This window comes from Typopeltis vanoorti, chromosome 9 (assembly GCF_054136105.1).
Source record: "Typopeltis vanoorti isolate ZY-2024b chromosome 9, IOZ_Tvanoo_1.0, whole genome shotgun sequence".
Classification (NCBI taxonomy): domain Eukaryota; kingdom Metazoa; phylum Arthropoda; class Arachnida; order Uropygi; family Thelyphonidae; genus Typopeltis; species Typopeltis vanoorti.
The window spans coordinates 80,613,596-80,638,687 of NC_143557.1; the positions used below are offsets into that span (position 1 = coordinate 80,613,596).

The following is a 25,092-nucleotide window of genomic DNA, read 5'->3' on the forward strand; positions in this document are numbered from 1 at the left end:
TTTGGACTGTAACATATCACTGGTAGATACAAGTGAGTGTCATGATGGATTAAGGAAGACCAAACTTGATGTAAAATCATCCATTGTTTAAACATTTTCAGAATATTTTTCTCTAGAAATGTTAACTGTTATTACTTGCTTTCTAGTTTTTAGTTTATTCATGTTATTTCCTGATGAAGTGAAACAAAGTATTTCATGAAACTAGTCAAAATAAAAACATAGTTTCTATTTGACATCTTTGCTTGTGGTTTTATGCCTGAAAAAATGGTTCTAAAAATTGTTATCCCCCAGAAGCCTATGCAACAAAAGTTCCTTTTTTGTTGGCAAGGACTTTTCTAGAGCCAGGTTTTGAATCCTGACTCTAGGATGTGAAGTAGTAGCAAGGCTTTTTCTCAGAGAAAACTCAGTTTTTCCATCCTTCACAATAAATAAACTGGTCAGAGAATACAGTTGACAGACAGACAATACAGAATATACAGACAGAATTAACCTTTACCTTATTCTAAAGTTAATTAGGTTTCTTTAAAGTCAAGTTATTTGGCTATGATATACCATTGAGCCTTAGACATTCAGAAGAATCATCAGCCATTTGTAGTGACAAAATTATTATTATTATAATACGGGCGCCTCTATGGAGTCCGAAGACATCAAGTGAAACCCAGTCTATTCACACAATCTATCATACTTCTCCTTGAACCTATTAACAGACAGCACACTCACAACTGACTGGCAATCCATTCCATTCATTCACAACTCTCCAAGTGAAAAATCTAGTCATGCCCCTACTAAGCACACTTTTACTCAACTTCCTGGGATGTTGAGTAAAAGTGTTCTAGTCCCTCTAACTAAGTGCTGAAACATTTCTCCTGCATCTATCCTATAAAACCCTTTAAGCAGCTTAAAATGTTTCTATCACATCTCTTCTTTTTTTTCCTATCGACCAACTTCTGCAATCCACACTTCTTCAATCTATCCTCATAGAGCACATTCTGCAGGCCACTCACCATCTTGGTCACTCACCTCTGAATCTTCTTCACCGCTTCCTGATCCCCAAGAAACCCAGGGGACCAGGCTTCAGCAGAATAATCCGGATGTGGATGTATCAAGGCTATAAGGAGGAATAACAACCAACTTCCTTATCTCTAGTTGTTAATGTGTTCTTCAATAGCCAAATAATCTTATGGACTACCTAAGCAATATGTCCTCTAAACTTTAACTCTCTGTCTCACCACCACTACCTCTTAATCTCGAGCTTCATCTCTTTCCTGGAGTACAGTGCCATCAGTGTGATACAGCTTGTAATCTATTTATCCCAAAATGCATAACTTTACATTTCTTGACATTAAACTGATACCCATTAACTTTTGCCCATACTCTTTTTTAACAAGATTTGATGAACACAAACGATTTTTGTTTTCATTTCAAATTAGACAAAACAAAATGATGTGTCTATATACATAAACCAAAAGCATGTTGAAGCTTCATAAACTGCACTCTAACCACACACCAGATTTTTATTTAAAAAAAATTTTAATCCTGATTTGATAAGAGCTCTTTGAATGCCATCAATTTTTCATAAATAGTGATGGAAATATAACATTCAGATATTCAGTCATATGGTAATTTTACATCTTTGCAATTTCTAAGTATATATAATCCATTCCATATGATTTAAGAATACTTAAATCTTATATATGAAAATCTGCTTAAGACCTTTTATTGACTAAGTGAAATTATTTTAATCCAAAACTTTTACCATGAGGTTATTGTACAGCCAGTCATAAAAAGTCTTTTGAATGAAATGTACTACATTTTGTGTGTGTGTGTGTGTGTGTGTGTGTGTGTGTGTGTGTGTGTGTGTGTGTGTGTGTGTGTGTGTGTGTGTGCGCGCGTGCGTGCGTGCACAAATGTAGTACATTTCATTTAATATTAGGTTTGGTGTCATTTTAAGTAAACAACATAGTGTATCAAAATCCTTTTACAGTTGAAAAGAAGCTAATAATTGCTATGTGGATGCATGAATGATATCATTAGAATAATTGTTCTTTGAATTCCAAGGTTGTTTTAATAAAACCCTCCATCAAAACTGACTGATATTTCTTAGGAAAAGTAGTTATTTGTAATAAATAGGCAACATAAAGGATTTTATAGGTTCTGTAAAACTGACAATAAATAGAATTAGTGACTGGCACATCTTAGAACATCCTAAATGAGTTCCACTGTGTATATAGTAGTTATTATCAGTCATCATTAACTAATAATTTTGAATATTTTCATATACTTTTCATTGTATATATATATACAATATATAGGTGCATTTTTCTTACCAAGATGTCTTTCATTCAATTTAGAGTTGTTTAGTGGATGTAGGAAGCGTTATAACAAGATTTCAGAGTGTACTCAGCTCTGGCATGAGCACTTTATCTAGTAGTGCTATAAAACCACGTATCAAGCCATGGGTAGATACATTTCAGTCCACTAGCCATGTTATTTCTGAGGTAAGAATTTTAATCTTCAAGTTATGACAATTTTATTTCCTTAATACGTATGCTTCTTTGGACAGCGTTTTTAGGAGCTGTGTTCCATATTGTCAGCCTGGTTGGTTGAATACCTGAACTCTGACCACCAGGTTGTAGATTTGAATCCTGCTATGGCACAAATATTTGTGAATGTCTTTAGACAGGAGACATGTTTAATTTCCTGGTGTTTGACCACTGTCTCACTTGTTAGAGACTCAAAGTGGTGGCTTTAAGAGTTCCATGTTTGATCTGTAGGCCAGGGTTTCTGGATTATTTGAAGAAATAAATAAAAAAACATTATACCATGGTTTTATAACTATCTGTGGGCTGAAGTTACATAAAAATTATAAATAAATCTTGATTTGGTTACATGTGCAAAAGTGTGCATGTATATTTTAGAACATCTTCTCGAGATGATGGTCTAAAGCATTGCTGTTTTACTAGAAATGAGGAAAAGTAATGATCTCAGCCTTCTATATACAACATGCATCGACATACATCTAGACATAATAAGACAGTCTGCTCCATGATATCCATTACAGAATGCTGACTTATGCTCATCACAAAGATGGGATAAAACAAAACATAAAATTATTTAGATTTAGACTATTTATTACTACAATACTCATATCTTAATTCCTTATAATTATCTTCACTACTTATGTACCTATATTCTGCAGTAGCTATGAGCTATCTGTAACCAGATATTGTTTCTGGTAAGAATACACCAATACTATGTTCACCACCTCTGTTCTTTGTTGGTTGTCACAAATTCCAGTATGATCAAAAACTTCCTTCTCTTATTGTAACAACAAATTATATTTCACGTTGCTGCCTGGAACATGCACACATTTTGAAAACTGAATATTTTTTATTGGCACAGCTTCACACACTGAGTGTCAAATCTTATCTCCAGCTAGAATTCTCTAAATTTTCAACATGACAAATAGTCTGCCAATTTCAGTATTGTGTGTTCTCCTCCATGTGCCCTTTTGTGTGTCTATTTATCTTTGTTGATTGTACTTGATAAATTGTGTAATTTAAATGTAATTTCAGAAATGGCAAAAATAGAGAAAGTATTTGCAAAAAAAAAAAAAAGTGAGAAAACTAAAAAGATGCTTCAGCTGTAGAAATTTTTAGTCTAATTGTTATCAAATGAAAAAAAAAAGCTAATCTTGGCATTTAATTTTCTTTAATTCCATATTTTGCAAACCGTAGAACATTGCTTTAAGCAAACTATTGTAACTATAATAAGACATAAATCTTTGCTGATAACTTAGAAAGAAAAGAATTAAAATACTGTTGAAAATTCAGAATTTATTAGCAGAAAAATTTTCCACTGAGTTGAATAATATATTATATTTGTTATAATAAATTGTTCTTGTTTTTATTCATATTTTAACCTAGCATAAGCAAACAGTAAGTTTTCATGTGAAATAACTGACTTTGGCTGTTAGTTCACTTCACTATAAGTTGCTCTAACAGAAGAACCTTCATTATTGTTATCAAGAAACTTTATCTCAAATTTCACTCAGTTGCAGATTATATTAAGCAGTACTGCTATGTAAAATTTTAGCTCTCAATACTAATTACAACTATCTGAAGGGGGGAAAAATTCCAGATGTGTGAATTTTAGTGGTGCACACTTTGGAACTCTATAGCAGAGAATCTTTAAATTACTAAAATTGTAAGTGTTCTGAGACATAGATGTATAATAGACACACCACTACACTTGTTGTTTAGTGATTGTATCCTGCTTTGTTACTATTTTTCAACAAATAAGTGTGATAGTTTGACCAGAAAATTATGAAACAAAAATTTCATATAAAGTTTAGTATTAATGATTGACATTTTAAAATTTTCATTGTTTTCAAATGCATTACAATTGAGAGAAATCATAATATACAAAGTAGAAAAATTAATTAAGCAATCAGTGCCATAAAATAATTACCAGATGATAATGATAAATATGAGACAGTGGTTGAAAATATAATAGGTAGTAATAATTTCACAGGCATTCTATTTGAAGAGAAAACAGAATTTTAAAGTCTTATAAAAAGAAAAGTTAAATGATAGTTTAGTTGAATACATGGATGCATAATCTCTAAAAGCCAGTGATAAACTTAAAAAAAAAAAGGAATTTTGATGGGAGTTTTTAGAATTCTTTAACATACTCAATCCAAATTCTTGAACTTTAGAAAATATCTTTTCTCCTTGGAGATATGCAGAAGATATGCAGGAGATATTTGTAAAATTATTATTATAATTATATGGACACTTCAGGAAATCCGTGTGTTGAGGCTTAAGTGCTGGGGGTTTATCATCATGTTGGAGGTTTAATGGAGTATTGACATTAAGAAAGAACACTAAGAAAGGACTAAAAACTAACTTTAATGTGTCCAATATTCGTCTCAATCAGTGAGACATCTTCAGGGGTACAACTAGCACACACACACACACACAAAGACAACAGTACTCAGTGAAACATGTGGCTATGAATCTAATATCCTATCTAGGTGGTATGCTCTCTATGGGCATCTGTAGGTGGCCTAGGATGTAAGTTAAGACTTCTGACGATTAATGTTTTCCAAATTTTGGGAAGTTTTTTGCACCTGTATTTGTTTAAATTCGGTCTCATATCTGAATGCTACTGCAGATTTCAAGCACAGTCTTGCTTTTTTAAATTTACTGTGATGGAGAATGGTGGTTTTCTTCCAGAAGATCCTTTGAGTGGTATCCAATACGTGCCCCACTTGCAGATGTAAGTCTTATGTCAACGAAATTTAAACAAATATGGGTTCAAAAAACTTCCCAAAATTTGGGAAACATCAGAATCATCACAGGTCCCAATTTACATCCTAGGCCACCTACAGATGCCTATAGAGGGGCTTACCACTTAGACAGGACTTTGCCACCAGTCATTGCCATGTGGCAAAGTCCTATCTAGGTGGTGTATTGAGTTCAGTGTGTGTATGTGTTATAAGTGTTAGCTGTACTCCCTGAAGATGTCTCATTGACTAAGACGAAATATTGGACACATTAAAGTTAGTTTTTAATCCTTTCTTAGTGCTGTTAATACGCCATTGTTGGATCGTACTTCCTTGTTTTTGATCCGCCAATCTTGTTTTAACTCTGTTCTTAAACAAGTAATAAGTTGCTTGTTGATTACTAATTTAAATATAGAGAAATTTATATTTTTAGACTGCACCACTCTATATCTAGATTAGTCTAATGAAATGTAGTGAAACCAACCATCAACTAATTTTATATCAATATTATTTCTTACGTAGACTGAGTTTATCTCTTATTTTTGAAGCTCCCACTAGGTCCGATAATTTCATGAATGGTGCAGTAAGGGAGATTCAGGCAAACACAATTTTAAAATCATCAAAACAAAACATTTAATTCTGGGTTATATATTATACATATAAATTCAATTCTGAGAACAAGATAATATAAATGTCTTAGCTTAACTGGTCACAACATCTTACAGATTCAGTCTATGGGCATTCTGCTATCAGACTTATAGCTTTCACATTATTAAAATAACTTTTAATAGAGTTCAATATCACAAAATCTTTTAGTAACAGATTTTACTATTATCACACAGTCAGTAAAGTCTCAATACATTAATGGTGGCAACAACTGCTTCATGAGTATACACTTTCATACTTCATACTCCAGCTGATTTCAGCAAAAAACATTATAATTAATGTGGGGAATAAGAGGAGGAATTACACATATATCTCTGCACTGAAGTAATATAAAATTGGACAGCTCTTACCGGATAAATCCTTTACTCATGGTATTCACTGAGGCACACTTAAAACTTTAGTTAACTATCACACTGGAGCTATACATTTCTCAAGTAATCTTCTTTAAAATAACTTAATCATTAATCTCTGTGCATCACAAATGTAGACACACTTTCACTAGAAAATTCACTTGTTCCTCATTTACTACTTTGCAATAAAATCAGCTTCTCACTAATCTTCCTTAAAAGCTCTGGAATTCGTCATAACTTTAGAATTCCTTATCAATATTCTGAGTTGCCAATTTACATCCTGATCCTTAATCTAATTGCAGCACTTAATTCCTATTACTACAGCCTCTTATTTTATTCCGTGCTTCTAAATAGCTATCTCCTCATCTCTTCTTAATCTAATTACAACACTTAATTCCCATTACTACAGCCTCTTACTTTACTCAGTGTTGCTAATAAGCTATCTCCTCATCTCTTCATCTAATTATGGCACCTAATTCCTATTACTACAGCCTCTTACTTTACTCCGTGCTGCCATGAGTGCTCCCTGCTTCCCGCCTCTCCACACTGTCCTGAGTGCTTCCCCCCTCTTTCTTCACCGCACTATCGTGAAAGCTTCTGGTCTACTGATCCCCTGTATACTCGCGCTTTTCGCTTATATACCTTCACTTTCTTTCCCACCAAAACGTGTTTCTCACGCTCTCATCTCAATTCCTTCTCTGCAGTTGAATACCATATCTTGCGATCCATGCACGCGCTAGCTATTTCTAGCCCGTCTCCATAGTAACAAACAAAATGAAACATAAGTATAATCATTACATAACATTTTACCTTTACATGCAGTAATGAAAATTAATAAAAAAATATTATAGTTACTTAAATTTACCTTCACCTTCATTCACAATAACAAAAAAAAAACATATATTACAGTTCACATAAGGCTCATAAAGTTACAAATTACAATTACGTACAATTTCTTATAATATTATTGAAGGAATAAAGTAATAAAATAAATGGCATTTACTATAGAGTCCTTTCATTATTATGACATATCTTAAAATTATATAATTAATTAATAACTGACAAAATACAGAGCAATTATATGAGTAATACAGTTTAAGCAAGAGACAAACAATAAACAATATTTACAAGTCTTGCTTATGTTATGGAAGATCATGTTGGATTCTGAAAGAAATATCAATAACTTTAATTTCTCTTCATTCAGAATCCAACACCATTAAACCTCCAAAATGACCTCCAGGAGTCAAAGACTCCTGGAGGAGGTGCCCTTATAATTATGATCATACAAAGTTTTCAAGTTTAGTTCTGCATTTGCAAGTAACTATCATAATTCTCCTTGAAAACATTCACTTAAGATGTACCCAATTTATATATAAAATATGAAGTTGATTTAAACAGTTTTAGGACTTTTTTTGATAGGTATATAGAAAAAAAATATCAATGATTCATCATTGACATTTTTCATCATGGTCATCAGTAATTAAGGAAAGGAAGGGAGGTAAACAACCGCATTTAGGAGCATGGAAGCTGAAAGAGGCTTCAATCTTATAAAAAGTATTTGTACTGAGGGAGAAAAAAGGAAATAAAAACATATCATTACAGACTTATCTTTATTATTATTATTATTTGACACCTCCAGGGAGTCCAAGGACTCATTGAGGAAGGGCACCTGCTCCACAGCTCCGTCTCCACTATTCAATCACCAACTGACTGCAACTACATCAATGCTATCTACCACTGACCACCACTGGTATTTCTACAGGGAATCACAAACATCCATGCCAGGGTGGGATTCGAACCTGCAGCCTTTTGGCTGGAGAGCGGATACGCTATCCACTTGGCCCACCAGGCTAAGTAAGATTGTGGAAATGTTTTGATTTCTTTGCAGAAGTTGTATAAAAATATTTGTGTAATTTAGAAAATGAAACAAACAAATATTTAATATATTTCATTAATTGTCAATAAACAGTGCTAAACCTAGCCCAAAAAAGATTGAGAACCATACATACTATACTGGGGATGTGCTATGGATTAGCATGTATCTCAGCATCCCACAGAACATTTATGGGATGAACTGGAAGTGTTTATTTGTTACATCATGTCAGAACTATAATTTGCATCCATAGCTGCAGAGTTCTTGAGATTTTTGGCTAATAGATGTAGAATGAAATATAATTATATTAGATATGAAATTTAAATATCTTGTAAACAAAGAAAATTAATGTGATTCCATTTCTCAGTTTTTACATAATTTCTGTAATTAAAATAGAAATAAAAAATGAATTTAAAAAAAAAGCGAGTCCCACACACGAGACTGTAGAACCAATATCATAATGATATATGTAGATAAAGATTAAGAAAGAAATCTTTGATGTTTTTTTGAAGAGCATAATTTGCAATCTTTCGAAAAGACTATCCAGAGAACAGAGGTAGAATGAACGAAAGATTGAATGGAAGTAACAGATGTGGTGAGTTACCAGTCGAATTCAAAAATGTTAGGCAGCTGATGTTATTGTAGTATTAGCAGAAATAGGAGGAACAGTACATAATTAGGCAGATTTAGCCTCCTCTGATAAAGAATATCAGACCACACAAAAGTATATGTACCATCCTTAGGATGGAAAAATCAAATAAGGTGTAATTTGGACATTAAGATAGGTTCAGGTTGTTGTATCTCTAATTTGGAGTGTGGTTGAAACAGGTCTAGTTTAGATGTCTGTAGGTAATAGTGTGCATCATTTAAGTGGGATCTTTTTGTCACAAATGTTAGTGAAGTGAATGTGGAAGAGAGTTTTTTTTTTTTTAAATAAAATTTGTTTTTATTTTTACTGCAGTGACATGATATCTATTTGAGTTTACTATCATAGCAATGCTTCAGCAAGGGGGGAGGGGATGCATATAGCGAGAGGAAATAGATTCTTAGACATCACCCAAAAACAGTGCCCACATATACTGCTATGATTAAAATAGAATACAAGTTTATATACATAATTTCGTTACATGTGTTTTTTCATAGATCTAAATTATTTAAGAATACTTCAAAATACAAATTTCACACGGTATATTTTAAATTATTATTTACAGGAAGAATTTGTGCAGTATGAAGCAAGCGATGGAATGAGGCCATTTATTCAAAATTTTATTGTCACAATAGATGGTCTTCTTAAATCTTTCAAGGTAATTTTTTTTTTTTTCATTATTATAGTATTATTATTATTGCACAGGAACCTGTGTGGATCCTGAAGACTCATTGCAAGGGACTCCACGTTATCCACCCAATATCTTCATGTTGCACTTTAATGGAATAATTTACAGCACAAAGAGAAATAATTAAACAATAAGTTTAATTGATTTCAGTATTTTATCAGTTAAAGAGACATCATCAGGAATACAGTTGTAATAACATACACAAAAACAATAAGTAAAAGAAATGAGGTAGAATAAATAAAGACTCAAGTCATAGAGGGGCAGCCTCAATGATGCTGTTTGCTAGCTTAGATGTTGGGTGGAAGGCATAAGAATTAAAGGCTCCCAAATTTTTGGAAGTTTAATGCAACCATATTTATTAAAATTAGACTGGTTTTTTAAGTGTGTTGCAGATTTTAAAACGAGTCTTTCAAGTTTGTATTTGCTGTGATGGAGCATGTTTTTTTTTTTCATCCGATTCTCTGTAAGGTATCCAAGGCATGGTCTGAGTGACCATAGTTGTGGTGGTGGTAGATGTGTTTTTCATGTTCGTCTAGGTAGATGTTAGTAGATCTCCCAGTCTGACTATAATATGATAATTTGCAAAAGCGAGGAACCTTGTAAACACCTGGAATAGAGAAGGGAAGAAGCAGATCTGAGGAAGCAGTTCCTTAGGAGAGCAAAGAATGGAAGCCAGCTTCAAATGAGATTTGAAAGCAGTGCAGAGATTATATTTTTCTGGCTATTTTTTTCTGAAGTGCCCCTGATATATAAGGAATAGTAATGGCATTATTGTAGTCTTTATTTTGAGAGGGATATGAGGTGAAAGGGACAAATAATTTGCAGATTTTTTTGGCATTGTAACCATTGGACAGGAAGGTTTGGTGAATAAAGGTAAGTTCTGCTGTAAGGGAATCTTAGGTGGAACAGAGGTTGGAGGCTCTGTTGGCATGGTTTTGATGACACCATATTGTTGAGAGGGGGGGGGGGTAGGAAGGTTTAAGTATGTATCTACCTGTGTGGGCAGGTTCCAAGCTTTAATACCTGTTCAGAATTAAAGCCTTGAGCAATTTTGGATGCTGAGTAGACATAATTCTGATGTATTTATGCCAAGAGAGAGTCTTGATGTCAAGGTAAGTCCAAGGAGAGTACCTTCATCTTGCCTAGAGATTTGGTTGTTGTGAAAGGTAAGGCTGGAAGAAAAAAAAATTTTTTTTGTGGGAAATAAGACAGAGTTGTGTTTTGCAGGTATCAAAATTGACAAGAATGATTGGAGATCAGCATTTAAGTTTGCAGAAGTTGTTGCACTCTGGGTTGTGGTGGTGTAAGGTTTGTCAAGTGAGAAGGAGTAATGTCATGTACTGTCATCAGCATAAAAACATTAGAATTATGCCTCCTCGGCATTCAAAAAATTAGGGTTCCTCTTTTGTTCACGGCATTACTTTAATTCTAAACAGGTATTAAAGCTTTTAACCCCCCCCCCCCCTCCCACAGGTAGATACATACATAAACTTTCCTACCATCCCCCTTTCTCAACAATATAGTATTATCAAAACCCTTGTCAACAGAGCCTCCAACATAAAGACTACAATAATGTTGTGGGGGTTTTTATGGTGTAAAGTTTGTCCAATGAGAAGGGATTGATGGTTGACTGGAGCAGGTCATTGATGAATATAAGAAAGAGGGTGAGTGAGAGGATAGAACCTTGTTTTTTATTTACTGTTCTCTTCTGTTTGATCAATAATAGATATCTCAGACATGCTAGTATTTTATTGTAGATCAACAGCTTCTTATAATACACAGAAGTATTCATTTTTCAGGAATAGATAAACCATCCCCCTTTCTCAACAATATAGTATTATCAAAACCCTTGTCAACAGAGCCTCCAACATAAAGACTACAATAATGTTGTGGGGGTTTTTATGGTGTAAAGTTTGTCCAATGAGAAGGGATTGATGGTTGACTGGAGCAGGTCATTGATGAATATAAGAAAGAGGGTGAGTGAGAGGATAGAACCTTGTTTTTTATTTACTGTTCTCTTCTGTTTGATCAATAATAGATATCTCAGACATGCTAGTATTTTATTGTAGATCAACAGCTTCTTATAATACACAGAAGTATTCATTTTTCAGGAATAGATAAATTTTACTGCCTGTTGTTTCCGAAGACTGGAATAAAAATGTCCCTATATGGTTAAAAAAACTTACCAACCTCAACAGATGCTATACTACACAAGCAAGAAAAACAAGCAGCTTTGTTTATCATGAAATACAGTAATCAGACATTTAACATCTGTGCATTATATTTAGAAACAATTAGTGTAATTAGAGACAACTCAAACAACACACTTAATGGGAAAAACACTATGCTTCATGCATGCAAATAGAACAGATTTATTATAGATAAACATAGCAGCCAACCAGGCGTATTTAGGTATTTCCCACCCCTAGGCCCGCAGAAAGTGCCCCCCCCCCATATTTAATGAACATTTATGATATAAATAGGTTACATGCATAACCTATTTATATCGTAAATTCATAATATAAATATAATTACAAAAATGAGAGCTCGGAAATTTCCACTGCCCCTCAAAATTTTCCGCTCTAGGTCTCCTAAATATGCCACTGCAACCAACTAAATATATTTGTATAAACATCCACTTTCAAATTTTCAGTTCCAGAAAATTTGTGTAGCAGCTGCTTATAATACACTTATGAAGCACAAGTTCAGGAAAACTTAAGCAATTAAGGTGGAAACAAGTAAGTTTATGTGAAGGCACCCATGAGGCAAGTGAGTGTGAGAATGACCAAGTGTAGAATCTAGTCTCTTAAGCAAAAATATTGAATAGGGTAGTTAATTCAGGAAGGTGGGGGGGGGGACTAAAGGGACGCTGCAGTTTCTATATGTCACAAGTATTAGGAGCAAGAGGGAGGAGTTTTTGGCATTGGTTAGTGCAACCTCGCCAAAAGTTATAGCCATTAGTGAGACTTGGCTAACAGCAGATGATGTAATAAGCCGAAAGGCTAATATATAGTACACCACTTTGTCAATTTGATAGTAGAGGTATGTAGGTTTCGGTTCACTTAAAACCTTGATATTCCAGGTCTAGCTACTCACTGATGAGACCTCAAAAAAGGTTGAAACTGGTCTGGGTAGTGACCTCTTCTCATAATGTAAAACAGTATATATACACATCTCTTAGGAGCTGGGTTTTACATTATGAGTGAATATAAAAGTTAGTGACAGAGTTTGCTCCACCTTTGCATGGAGTTGCCCTGGTGTTGTACTACCCAAGTGATCATTTACACTTGGTTCCACCGATAGTTTTTTCGGCATTGAAACTCTATGGATGTCGATGGATTTCGACCCGAGTTTCGTACCCGGCTATAAAATAAAACAGGATTACCAGCTCCCTCTTAATTAGCAGATGATGTAGTTACAGGGATCGAATGTGAAGGGTTTAGTATATTCATGGAAGATAGGATGGAAGGAGGAGTACTGCTGATGATAGAAGATGAATTGCAGCCAAAAAGAATAGGAGTCAGATGTGAGGGTGGCTGATCATTTGAAACAATCTGGTGTGAGATTAAGGCCAGCAAGACAAAATATACACTTGGGTGTTGCTATAGGCCAGGGAGTTCCACAGATGATCTGGAAGACATGCATTGCCAAATTAGTATAATGAGTACAGGTTGAGTGATTATTATAGGAGACTTCAACTATGAATATATAGACTGGAAGGAAGAAAGATCACATGGCAAGAAGAAAATAGAATTTATACAACTGCAAAGAGATAATTACTTAAGGCAGCATGTGATGGAGGGGGTGGGAGAGTTTTGGACTTGGTCTTAGTATCAGAAGAGCTATACACCACATTGCCTCCAATTGGTGAAAGCGACCACGCAGTCTTGACTTGGGAGATTGTAAAAATGAGGAATATTCTATCAAGAAGGGGATATATGTGTAACCACAAGGCAGGTGATTATGACAAGCTTAAGAAGAAGCTTAAATCTGCATCATGGTATAAAACACTTCAAGGTAAGAATGTTAGTAATGCATGGGATATAGTTAAGAGTCATCTAGAGGAAGCAGTATTAAATTGTATACCTAGGGTAAGGAGGGTTAATCAGGTAGGAGTTAGATGAATGAGTAATGTCATTAAGCACGAGCTGCAGAAGAAGAAGAAGAAAATGCTGTGGAGGGTATATAAAGAGAAAAGTGACCAGCAAACTCATGAGCAGTACAGCTCAGGCAAGAAAGGTGACCAGCATGGCAAGGAAGGCAAAATCAGATTATGAGAAGAATCTAGCCAAGCAGGCTACAGGAAATTTCAAAGAGTTCTTTTGTTATGTGGTAAGTAAGAGAAAGAATGACTATGGAAGATTAACCTTAATGAGTGATGATGGTCATGAGGAAACAGAAGCAGATAAAATAGTTGAGTTACTGAGTGACCACTTTGCAAGGGTCTATCATCCTAGTCAGGTTACTGCTTTAACTTATGTGACAGAAACTAATGTGGGAACAATGGTGGATGAATTGGAGGTTCTTGGAATATTGCAGAATCTCAGTGTAAATACAGCTGTGGGATTAGATGGAATATCAACTCATGTTTTGCAGAAATGTGCAAGGGTACTGGGAACACTTCTGACTAGGCCTCTTTAATTTAAGTCTCAGCTCTGGTAGAGTTTCAAGGGAGTGTAAAGAATGCAAAATAATTCCTTGCATAAGGGAGCTTCTAAGACTGCAGTAGCAAATTATAGACCAATCAGTATTTCAGGCGTAGTAAAAGTACTGGAAAAATTGGTCAAAAAGAGGATTCAAGAATGGGTAGATAAGAATATTATACTCTATCAGGAGAAGCATGGCTTTGTGAAGGATTGGTTATGCTTTAGTAATTTACTAACTCTTTATAATACACTGACAGCTGAGTTGAATAAAGGAAATGGCTATATGATGATTCTGCTAGATTTTGCAAAAGCATTTGACCAAATATCACATAGAACTCTGTTACGCCAGTTAGAAAATGGAGGTGGATATGACACTGGTAATGTGGATAAGGGGGCGGCTGCTGAACAGATATCAAGAAGGTGGTATGGAGATATCAAAAGGAGCAGAATCCAGGCAAAAGCATTTGACTAGTGGTGTTCTACAAGTTTTATTTCTAGGACCACTACTGTTTAATTTGCACATAAATGATATAGGAAATAACCTGAAAGGAAATATTCAGTTGTTTGCTGATGATGCAAAATTAGGTAGAGTAATAATTAATCAAGATGATGCAGAGAGTTTGCTGGACGATTTAAATAGACTGTCAGTATGGGCAAAAGATAATGAGTATCACTTTAATGCAGAGAAGTGTAAAATTATGCATTTTGGGATAAATAAATTACAAGCTATGTACCAGATTGATGGAACTGTACTCCAGGAAATAGATGAAGCTAGGGATTTAGGGGTAGTAGACAGAGAATTGAAGTTTAGAAGACATATTGCTGAAGTATCTCATAAGATTACTTAGCTATTGAAGAACACACTAACAAGTAGAAATAAAGAAGTTATTCCTCTTTATAAGGCCTTGATATGTCCACATCTGTATCATTGTACTGAGGTCTATTCTCCTGGGTTTCTTGGGGATGAGGTTGTGATAGAGAGGATTCAGAGGTGAGCAACCAAGATGGTGAATCATCTGTGGAATGTTCCCTATGAGGATAGATTGAGAGTGTGTGGATTGCAGAAGTTGATTGATAGGTGAAAAAGAGGGGAGATGATAGAAACATTTAAGTTACTCAAAGGGTTTTATAGGATTGATGCAGGGAAAATGTTTCAGCACTTGGCTAGAGGGAGAAGAACAAGAATTTATCCCAGGAAGTTGAGTAAAAATGTGCTTAGTAGAGGCATGAGGACTAGATTTTTCATTTGGAGAGTTGTGAATGAATGGAATGGGTTGCCAGAGTCAGTTGTGAGTGCTTTGTCTGTTCAAGGAGAGATATAATAGATTGTGTGGATATTTTGGATCTTCTGCGATGCGTCTTTGGACTCCATGGAGGTGCCCACACGATAATAATAATAAAATAAATAAGTAATTAAAAGGAAAGCTGGTTCTTGCTGTAGATCTAAACAGTAGAGAAGGAAATGAATTCAAGACATTTATTTCAGCAAATAATACCATGCACCTGTTGGATTTTTAGGACCTTGACTAGTCATCATTAACACCATTTTCCAGCATAAAGGTGTATAAATCATGTGACAAGAACATACAAGAATTTTAAAAAATGTTTATTGATAAGATAAACATTTTTTTATCTTAAAAAATTTATATCTTATCAATAAACATTGATAAGATAAGATGATGTTATTAAAATAGGAAGTGATTACCATTAAGTTTGGTTGGATAAAAATTAGTATCTTATTGAAAAGAAAAATATTTATGATAGCTTTAAAATGAATCAAATCTAATCACTTTTCTGAGATAAATTGTAGAGTCAAATTTGCAATTTTTTTTCCTTTATCTTCTCTAAGGCCTTTAAACCTGCTAGGTATCATTGGTGTCCATAGATTTAAATATACAAATATGATTGTGTGTGGCAGGGGGGCGCGATGTTAGTTGATTCAGCCAGAGAGACATGTGGTGAAGTTGTTGCAAGTACAGAAAATTTAGAACTGCTTGATTGACTCAAGAAGCCACAGGGGAAGTTCTGGAAGAAGAAATCATATAAAAAGTTTCTTTTTTTGCATGGTAATCCTATATATGAGAGGTTGTTCATCCTCTAGGACATTAGTACTATGATAGGCAGAAAGCTGAAAAAAATTTTAAAAAAAAAGGCATAACACTGGACTTGAATATGTAGATTATACTCTTTAGGAAATACATAAAATGGAAGACTGTTCCAGAAGACTTCAGCAGAAGGAATAAATGAAGAGGACAAAAAATTTGTGTTGTATGAGGTGTGTTGAGAAGAGAGTGGGATCTTTCTTTTCAGTGCCACTTATTAAAAATATCTCTAGAAAATGCAAACACTAGAAACTGAACATTTTTGTCAATGAGAACTGAATTGGTAAGAGATGGGTCACTTATCAACCTAATTGCTCTCTTCTATACTTAGTCAAGTACATTTAAGGAGCTCTTAAGGTGCACTATCTCAAATGTGAAGAATACTATTCATTAGTTGGATGAATTGTGATTGTATAAAGTTAATAACTGTTCAGAAGTAAAGTAATGCCTTGAGCAAAAAGAGCAGATCTAATTTTTAGGTTGCTGAAGAGGCATTCTTTGCAGTACATTTATAACAAGAGAGAGAGACTGGAAGTTAGAGTAAGGAAGCCCCAGGCTGCTGAAATTATTATGCATATGGAAGATTCCACTTGAAAGATTCCACTACTGAAATAGGCAAGAATAAAAAAAAGGTGACATAGGACATGCATCAACTTGGAAACACAAATTCTCAAACAACAATCATAACAATGCTGTCTGGACAAAGTGAATGTTTGGTATCCAGGTTTGGACATGATATTTCTGATTGCTTTCTGAAAAAAAAAATCATCAAAGAGGGGGGGGGGGATATTACTACCAATGCCTATTGGAATTGGTAGTACATTTACCAAGTATAAGAAGCCAGGAGATTGGCTTTTTATGTGGAGGATAATGATGCATTAGAAACATTTGAATGCAAAAGAGATAGAAGTAAGACTAAACAAAAGTTATGCTCAACAGCTTTGGCAGAAGACCAGAAAGCATGTCTGCCATTTGGACATGATGTAAGTTTCCTGCTTTTAGTCCTTTCAAAATCAATTTTGGATGTATTGATAGTTTGCTTGTAGCAATTTCAGGCTTTGGTATAAGCAGAAACAGAAGAGTTTTGATGAAGGCCAGTTAGAATATGTCCAGTTAAGACTAAACAATAATCCAACCAAGGAAGTCATCAAGCAGCTATGTGATTGTTGCTCCAAAGATGAAGAAATCAATGCTAATTTGTGTTCTGAATTGCCTCAAAGACAAACATCCTAGTATACTTAGAAGGGTCATTAGTGAGGATGAGATCTGAATATTTGAACAGTGATTGTGGTTATCTGGTACATGTAAACAATTTGTGTAACAACAACACAAAAAAAATTACTGATATCAAATGTCTCATCTCTACATGCTTGATCTGTACAGTTGGAGTTGTGAACATAGGTGGTGATTCAGCTGACCTTTCTCACTGACTATTCATCTATCTCACTGACTCACTTCAACACTATCTCACAGATGGTCTGTTTTGCAGTTACTTCCACAGACACTACTCCATTGAAGTGACATCTGTTTTTCTTTTTTCTATTGGACCTCCTAAAACATGGGCTGCAATATCCTTTTACAAGTCAAACTAAATACACTGAACCTCCTCCTCTTCTTCTTTTATTTCATCTACCTCTGTTTTCTGAAACATTCTTCTTCACTGTTGCTCGAACTCTTTCAACTTTTTCAATCTTTCTTCTCAACCCAAATTCATCTTGCACATGCCATTAATGTGCCATAGATTCTTCCATCCCTCGTGTGTGGGATTGATATGGAGGTGAGGGAGAAATTAAAATCCCCAAGAAAGATGACCTCACTGTTAGGAATGGACTGCATAAAATTAACATTTGAAGAAACGAAACCAAAAAGTTCAGAGCACTTTGTAGCACTCTGAACTTTTTTGGGTGCAGTGATTGAATTTGACAGTTTGTGTAAGATTTTAAATGGGATTAAAAGGGATCAAAAAGAGAAGATTCTAAGTTAGAAGTTCTCAGGCATACTATATCAGAATGAATATATTCACAAATGATACCTTTGAAATGAAAAGAGTCGAAACAGTGTGTAATTGTGAAATCTGAGATAGTAGTGTTTGAAAAAAATTTTGTTTCTGCTAGGAAAAGTAAGAATGGTTTTGCAGACTAGAAATGAACATAGTTGCAATTAGAACTAAAACCACATACATTTATGAAATTAACCCAGGAGACCTAGTGAGGTCTGCCTTTATCCATTATCAGTTTCCTGATATGTACCCTCAGGCTACTATGACAGCACTAGATGATTAAGTTTACATAATTATTAATCTCCTATCCACAATTTTTCTCAAAATTAGTCTGTTACTTGTCCGTACTCTAATATTGTCATATCTAACATTTCATACTTCTAAGGCACTTCTGACTGAATCAATCCACCTAGACCTTGGTCTTCCTCTGGGTCTTTCTCCTGCCATCTTGACATCAGAAATCTGTTTTGCTAACCTTTCCTCATGCATTCTGTTTAAGTGACCATACCACCTTAGATTAGTTATGTTTATACATTCTTGAATGCTAATAATGTTAAGTTCCTTTCTAATATCTTCATTTTTAAAATGATTCTGCGATTGGTTCACTTCCCTAATTGTTCTCAGAACACTTATATCTGTGGTCACTAGTATTTGATCAAGTGCTTTATTTCTAACCCAACTCCCAGATCCATAACTTAAAATTGGTTTGAAAACATTGCCTTGTATACTGATAGTTTGGTGTCTTGGCTAATTTCTCTCTTATTCCATATAAATTTATTCATCTAGCTACACACCATACCAGCTTTGTTTATTTTGTTGTCTATTTCCAGATTTAACCTGCCATCTTCACTAAAAACTGTGCCTAAATATCTCAAATATAGTCATCCCCTAACTTACGTCTGGGTTCCATTCCATCTGTCAGGACGTAAGTCAATACATTAAATCAACAGAGTTATAGGGGTTAGGGACTTAACCGTAATAAGTATACTGTCATTTTAATTTTTAAACCTTATTATAAAGCTGTACTGTGTGTTACTGCCACTATAAAACAGGAGAATAATCATCCAAATCTTCGTTATCCTTTCACAATCACATCCACAATCACTTCTTCGTTACTTTCCCTGTGTGAGCGATCAAGCTGTTGCTCTTCTGCTGTAGCCTTTGTTTTTATGATTAAAATGTCCAATGTGCTTTGCTTATTCCTCTTCTTCTTTTCATCATAAATTTGTTCATAGCAAGCAAACGCATCATGTACTTTCGTTTCTATTATTAAGTAGCGTTCAACATTGGGATCCATGTCTTCAGCCATTTTAAGAACATCGCTAACTGCAAAGAACATTTCTGCAAGACCCTTCACTATAAATTGTTTAACTACCTCTTTCTGTGTTTCGCTTTCCCCTCTTCCTTTTCTCGGATTTACTGTTCTGCAACAGTTGTTCCTCAAGTTCGAGCAATCCTTCGTTGGTCAACTCTTCGGGGGTAGAACTTTCTATGAGTTGAGTTATGTCGTCATCATTCACTTTGAGATCCAGATTGTTTGCTAAGCTCACTATTACAAACTTCCAAAATCATGAACAAATGTTTTTAATGTTTTTTTTCCATTTTCCATATGCCACTCATACATTGAGAGGTCACTTCGTCCCAAGCCACAGCAATATTTTTAATAGCATAAATATTGAATGTTTTCCAGAATTACATGAGAGTCTGGTCATTTCCTTCAGTAGCAGAAATGGCTGGTGAAAAAGTTGTCCATAGATAATAAGCCTTAAACCTTGCAAAAACTCCCTGATCCATCGGGTGGATCAATGAAGTAATGTTTGGAGGGAGAAACGTGACCTTGAACTTGATGAAGATCACTGCTATAAGACGGATGACCTGGAGCATTATCTAGAATCAATAAAATTTCAAATTCTACATTTTCTTTCACACAATAGCTATTTATTTCGCTCGCATAAAGTTTATTAAGGCATACTCAAACAATTTTTGAGTCATCTATGACTTGTTATTGCTCTGATAATGAACTGAGAGTATGCTTCCCAATGTTTTTGAAGATACATGGATTCTCACTGTGCCATATCACAAATGGTTTCAGTTTATATCCAGGCACATTACCCATAACAGAATCATAATACGGACATTAAGAGCTTTAAAATTAGGTATAAATTTTGACTTTTTGTGGATGAATGTCCGCTCGGGCATTTTTTTTTTCGAAACAAGGACGTCTCATCCATGTTAAATATTTGCTGGGGGCTAATAATTTTCCTCCATAATAATTTTATCCAATTTTTCCATAAACTCCTTGGCAGCCTTCTCAGCACTTGAAGATTCAAATATATTTTCCAATTATGCAGCACAAAATGCTGCTTGAATCTCATGAACCAACCAGAAGAAGCATTGAATTCGTAGTCATAATCGGATTCTGTTTCTCCTTCAACATGTTGAAGAGACTTAGTGCCTTAGCGGTTATGGTCACAGTACTAAGGGGCATGTGCTTTTGGTTCAGGTCCTCTATCCATGATTAAAGTAGCTTTTCCATATCACCGATAGGACCTTGTCTTTGCTTTGTCACTCTCATTGATTTAATATGGAAGCAGACCCTTTCCCAGCCTCTACGATTTTATCCTTATTTTTCAAAATGGTCGTCACTGTGGAATGAGACCATCCGAAGTCATGTGCAATCACATTAACGAGCTTACCTGTTTCATGTTGCTTTATAACTTGAAATTTCGTTTCAAGATCAATTGCTGGCCTCTTTTTCTGTGATTCTTCGCTAGGGGCCATGTTGCACAAATTATCGTGAAATATTTAACAATAAATATACAAATAACCTATTTCTCAAACACAAAATCAACAGAGGAACTGTTGAAGACACGGGCCGACTGCCAAGGGAGGTTGCCGCTGTGCATGCTTTACCTTATGCTTGCTTACGTCTTGTTTGAAAGTATAGCCGAAAATGTTATTTATTCCCTTATGGGATCACAGACTTCGAAAGGATGTAACTCGAACAGACATAAGTCGAGGGATACTTGTTCTGTAGGCTCTAGGCTCCATGCTGAATGCAGTTATGGTCAATGTTTCTGCCCATTTTCACAATTTTAGTCATGAAAATCAGCAATTCTTTTTATTGCTGATTTTCATGCCAAATTTGTTACAGCTGTTATTCAATTTAGTTACAGAATCCATGAGACTTCTACTAATTGTGTTTAGAAATACATCATCTGCATAAAGCAAAGTGCTAAGTTTGATACCTTCAATTTTAATATCAGGTTTAATGCCACGTTCTATCATAATGTTATCCATATAGATGATGAATAAGAGTGGAGATAATGTGCATCCTTGTCTTACCCCTAACAATCTTCCTGTATTTCCTTCAATTCTAACTGCTGACTTGCAACTTCAATTATAGACTATGTATTGCTCTGTATAATGTTCTGTTTATCCCATATAATTGTAGTGGTTTGAAAAGTTTTTCTCAACACCTTGTCATGTCATTTTCCAGATCTAAAAAACTTAATTACATATCCTTGTCATATTCCCATGAGTTCTCAACTATTTGTCTTAAAGTGGAAATCTGATCCTGACAATCTCTATTTGGCCTGAATCCAGCTTGTTCTTCTCCAAGTTTATTTTCCACAATCTTTCTCAACCTCCTTTCAAGTATGCATCCATTAATCTTACATGGAACACTTAGTAGAAAAAGTCATCTATAATTCTCCCATTGTTTTATTTCCCTTATAATAATGGGAACTGTAAGAGCTGTAATCCAATCATCTGGAATTCAACCTTCTGACCAGGCTCTCTGAATTATGCAGTGTAGCCTCTGCAAATCTTGCTAGCCCTCCTCATTCATTCAGTACCTAGTAGATCCCTACTAATGGGGGTGCACTACATGAGGGTGAGAATTGGACATTTGGTCAGAAGCCTCAGTCAGTTTTCTGCATTCCTGAAAGGCGACATGGAAATCCTCTTGTTAGAGGATTTCCATGGATGTCATATGGATAAAGGCAATCCCTTTATCCATATGAAATCTGTTATTTCTGTTGAGTTGAAATTTGGCAGGATATGTAATATATATATATATATAGTAATGGTACACAATAAATAATGGAAAAAACTCACGTAGAAAGATTATTTATTAGTATAATTTTCGCCTGTGTGTCACAGGCATCCTCAGTACATTAAGCTCAAAATTAAACACTAACTGACAATTCCAAAAAGCACCATCTAAGTAGCTGGTGTAAGATAACTACAAAGGTCAATAACTTTCCTAAAAAAAAAAAAAAAAAAAAAAAAAAAAATTAATACAATAAAAAGTTAGGAAAGATTAGCTGATTTGTAAAGTACTATCTCCCATAAAGGGGACAGACGTAAGCCGTCGGATCTGTTTAAGTTAGGAGAATGAAGTAGAGTTTCACATGTTTCTTTATAAAGGCGTTCCATGAGAAACTGACTTTTGTGAAGAACTCTTGTCTTTCTCCAATGAACTCTGTATCTAGTGAAGATGGCATGTTCAGAAAGTCCAAACTTTTCAGGTTTAAAGTATTCAATATAAGATTGGTGTTCTTCTAGCTGAATAGAGGCAGATCTTCCGTTTGTCCGAAATAGGATAATCCACAAGAGGACGGAATCTGGTAGACACCTGGATGATTAAGATGTGGAAGCTCGTCCTTAGGAGAAGTGAGAAAGGTGGAGATTTTTCTAAACGGTCGAAAGGCAACAAAAATATTCAGTGGTTTTAAAACTTTTGCTATACGTTCACTGATGCCTTGTACATAAGGGATAGTAATGCGCGTTATTTTCTCTGTGTTTGAAGAGGAAGACATATTAAAACTACTCAAAGTTCTTTCAATGAAGCAATTCTTATAACCATTAGATAGAAAGGAAGAAGTTATGTATTGTAGTTCTTTCTGTAAAAGATCGTCTGTAGAACAAAAGGAGTGGGCCCGATGAACCACTGTTTTAATAGTTCCTGCCTTTTGACTGGGATGGTGATGAGATTCCGCATGGATATAATGGCCTGTATGAGTCTTCTTTCTATAAACTGAGAAATGTAGGTTACCATCTGGTTGGCGAAGAATTAGAAGATCTAAAAAGGCTAACTGCTTATTTGATTCTATTTCTAGGGTAAAAAACTTATAGTAATGGGTTCTTCACTAAACCATATGCATGAAGAATTTCTGCCCAAATTCTCTACAAATCACTGCCTTGAAAGTATCTCCCCCCAACCCCAACCTCCTCATACCACAACTTAGGTTCCCTCTAGGCTCACTTTCCTCTAGGTAGAATAATGTGAGTAAAAATTACACATTAGCTGACCTGAAAGTGCTGCTATTAGATTCAGTCTCCAGTATATGCTAATAGAATAACTTTTTAAATTGTATCTCAAAAAAAAAAAAAAAAAATATATATATATATATATATATATATATATACCGGGTGATTATAAAATAATGTCAAGTGTTCAGAGCCCTCTAGCGAGTAATGTATTGGACGAAACACACCAATATTCGGTAGATGCACATAGTGGAATATAGGGATTCGACTTAACAAAAAAAATAGTACAAAAGTTGCCATCAGGGGAAATTTTGGCACTGTTTACCTAGTGAAATGCATTAATTTGCATTATCGCGTTTCTTGTGAACGATCATGCAGTAAAAGGAAAGCCTGTGAGATTTCTTATCATTCGTAGACGAACTGCTTTTCAATGCCTCTTACCTTACATGAGCATGCTTTTGTTAGTCAAACTCTATTATCAGCGGAACAATAATGCCAGTGCTTGTCTTCGTGATTTTCGGCATATGAAAAATTTACGAAAAGGACCAATTAGCGTAACAAACTTACGAAAACTTATTCGGCAATTTGAAACTACTGGAACTCTAGCAGTGCAGGTAGGCAGGGGACGCAAACCAATCAATCACCAACAAGTTGCAACTGCTATTGTGGAACAAGAGATGACGAATGTGCAGGGTACCAGCAGTGCACGAGCAATATCCCGGCAAACAGATATTGCATAGACAATGGTGTGGAAAATCCTACATCAGATGTTGAAGCTTTACCCCTATAAAATCAGTCATGTTCAAGAATTGTGCCCTGGTGATGCGACCACACGAATCAACTTATCTTTGAGATTCTTAGCGCACATGAAAGTGGATGATGCATGGTTGTGGAAGATTTTATGGAGTGACAAAGCGCTTTTATTTGAATGGCGATATTAACACACACAACTGTCGCATTTGGGCTGCAACTAATCCGCACGTGTGTCTGCAGATGCCTATCCACTCGCCGAAAGTCACAGTTTGGTGCAGATTTATGGCATCTTTTATCATCGGTCCATACTTTTATGAGGAAAATCGCCAAAATGGACCAGTGACCTGTTCCGTCAATGCTAACAGGTATGCCAATATGCTACAGAACTTTGTGGTTCCACAACTGCAGCAAAGAGGATGTCTCGATTCGACTATCTTCATGCAGGATGGTGCACCACCCCACATCGGACTTCAGGTACAGCGTGTTTTGCGTCAACATTTCTCTGACAGAAGAATCATTAGTTGTGCATTTCCCACACCATGGCCACCGAGATCGCCTGATCTCAATCCTTGTGACTTTTGGCTGTGGGGATGTACCTGATATTCCAACATTCAAGGACATGTACCTGATATTCCAACTTTGAAAGATCGAATAACGTTACACGTGAGACAAATCAATTCCGATATGTTGCGAGCCACTGTGGAAAATGTCGTGCACCATATGCAGTTCCCGGAACATCAGAATGGTGGTCATATTGAACCTCATTTATAATTAACAATAAACGTCATGAAATTGATGTGTGCTGTCT

The 25,092-nt window shown here is 35.2% G+C and overlaps 1 protein-coding gene across 4 annotated transcripts in view; it reads left to right on the top strand.

Moving 5' to 3' along the window:
• Nucleotides 1-25,092, top strand: part of Cog4 (conserved oligomeric Golgi complex subunit 4) — a 321,056-nt gene that overhangs the window by 196,741 nt on the left and 99,223 nt on the right. For all 4 annotated transcript variants that reach the window (XM_090397413.1, XM_090397410.1, XM_090397412.1 and 1 more), the window contains 2 exons: nt 2,352-2,498; nt 9,388-9,480. In XM_090397413.1, coding sequence (XP_090253539.1) covers nt 2,352-2,498; nt 9,388-9,480 — 240 coding nt within the window. The remainder of the gene's footprint in view (nt 1-2,351; nt 2,499-9,387; nt 9,481-25,092) is intronic.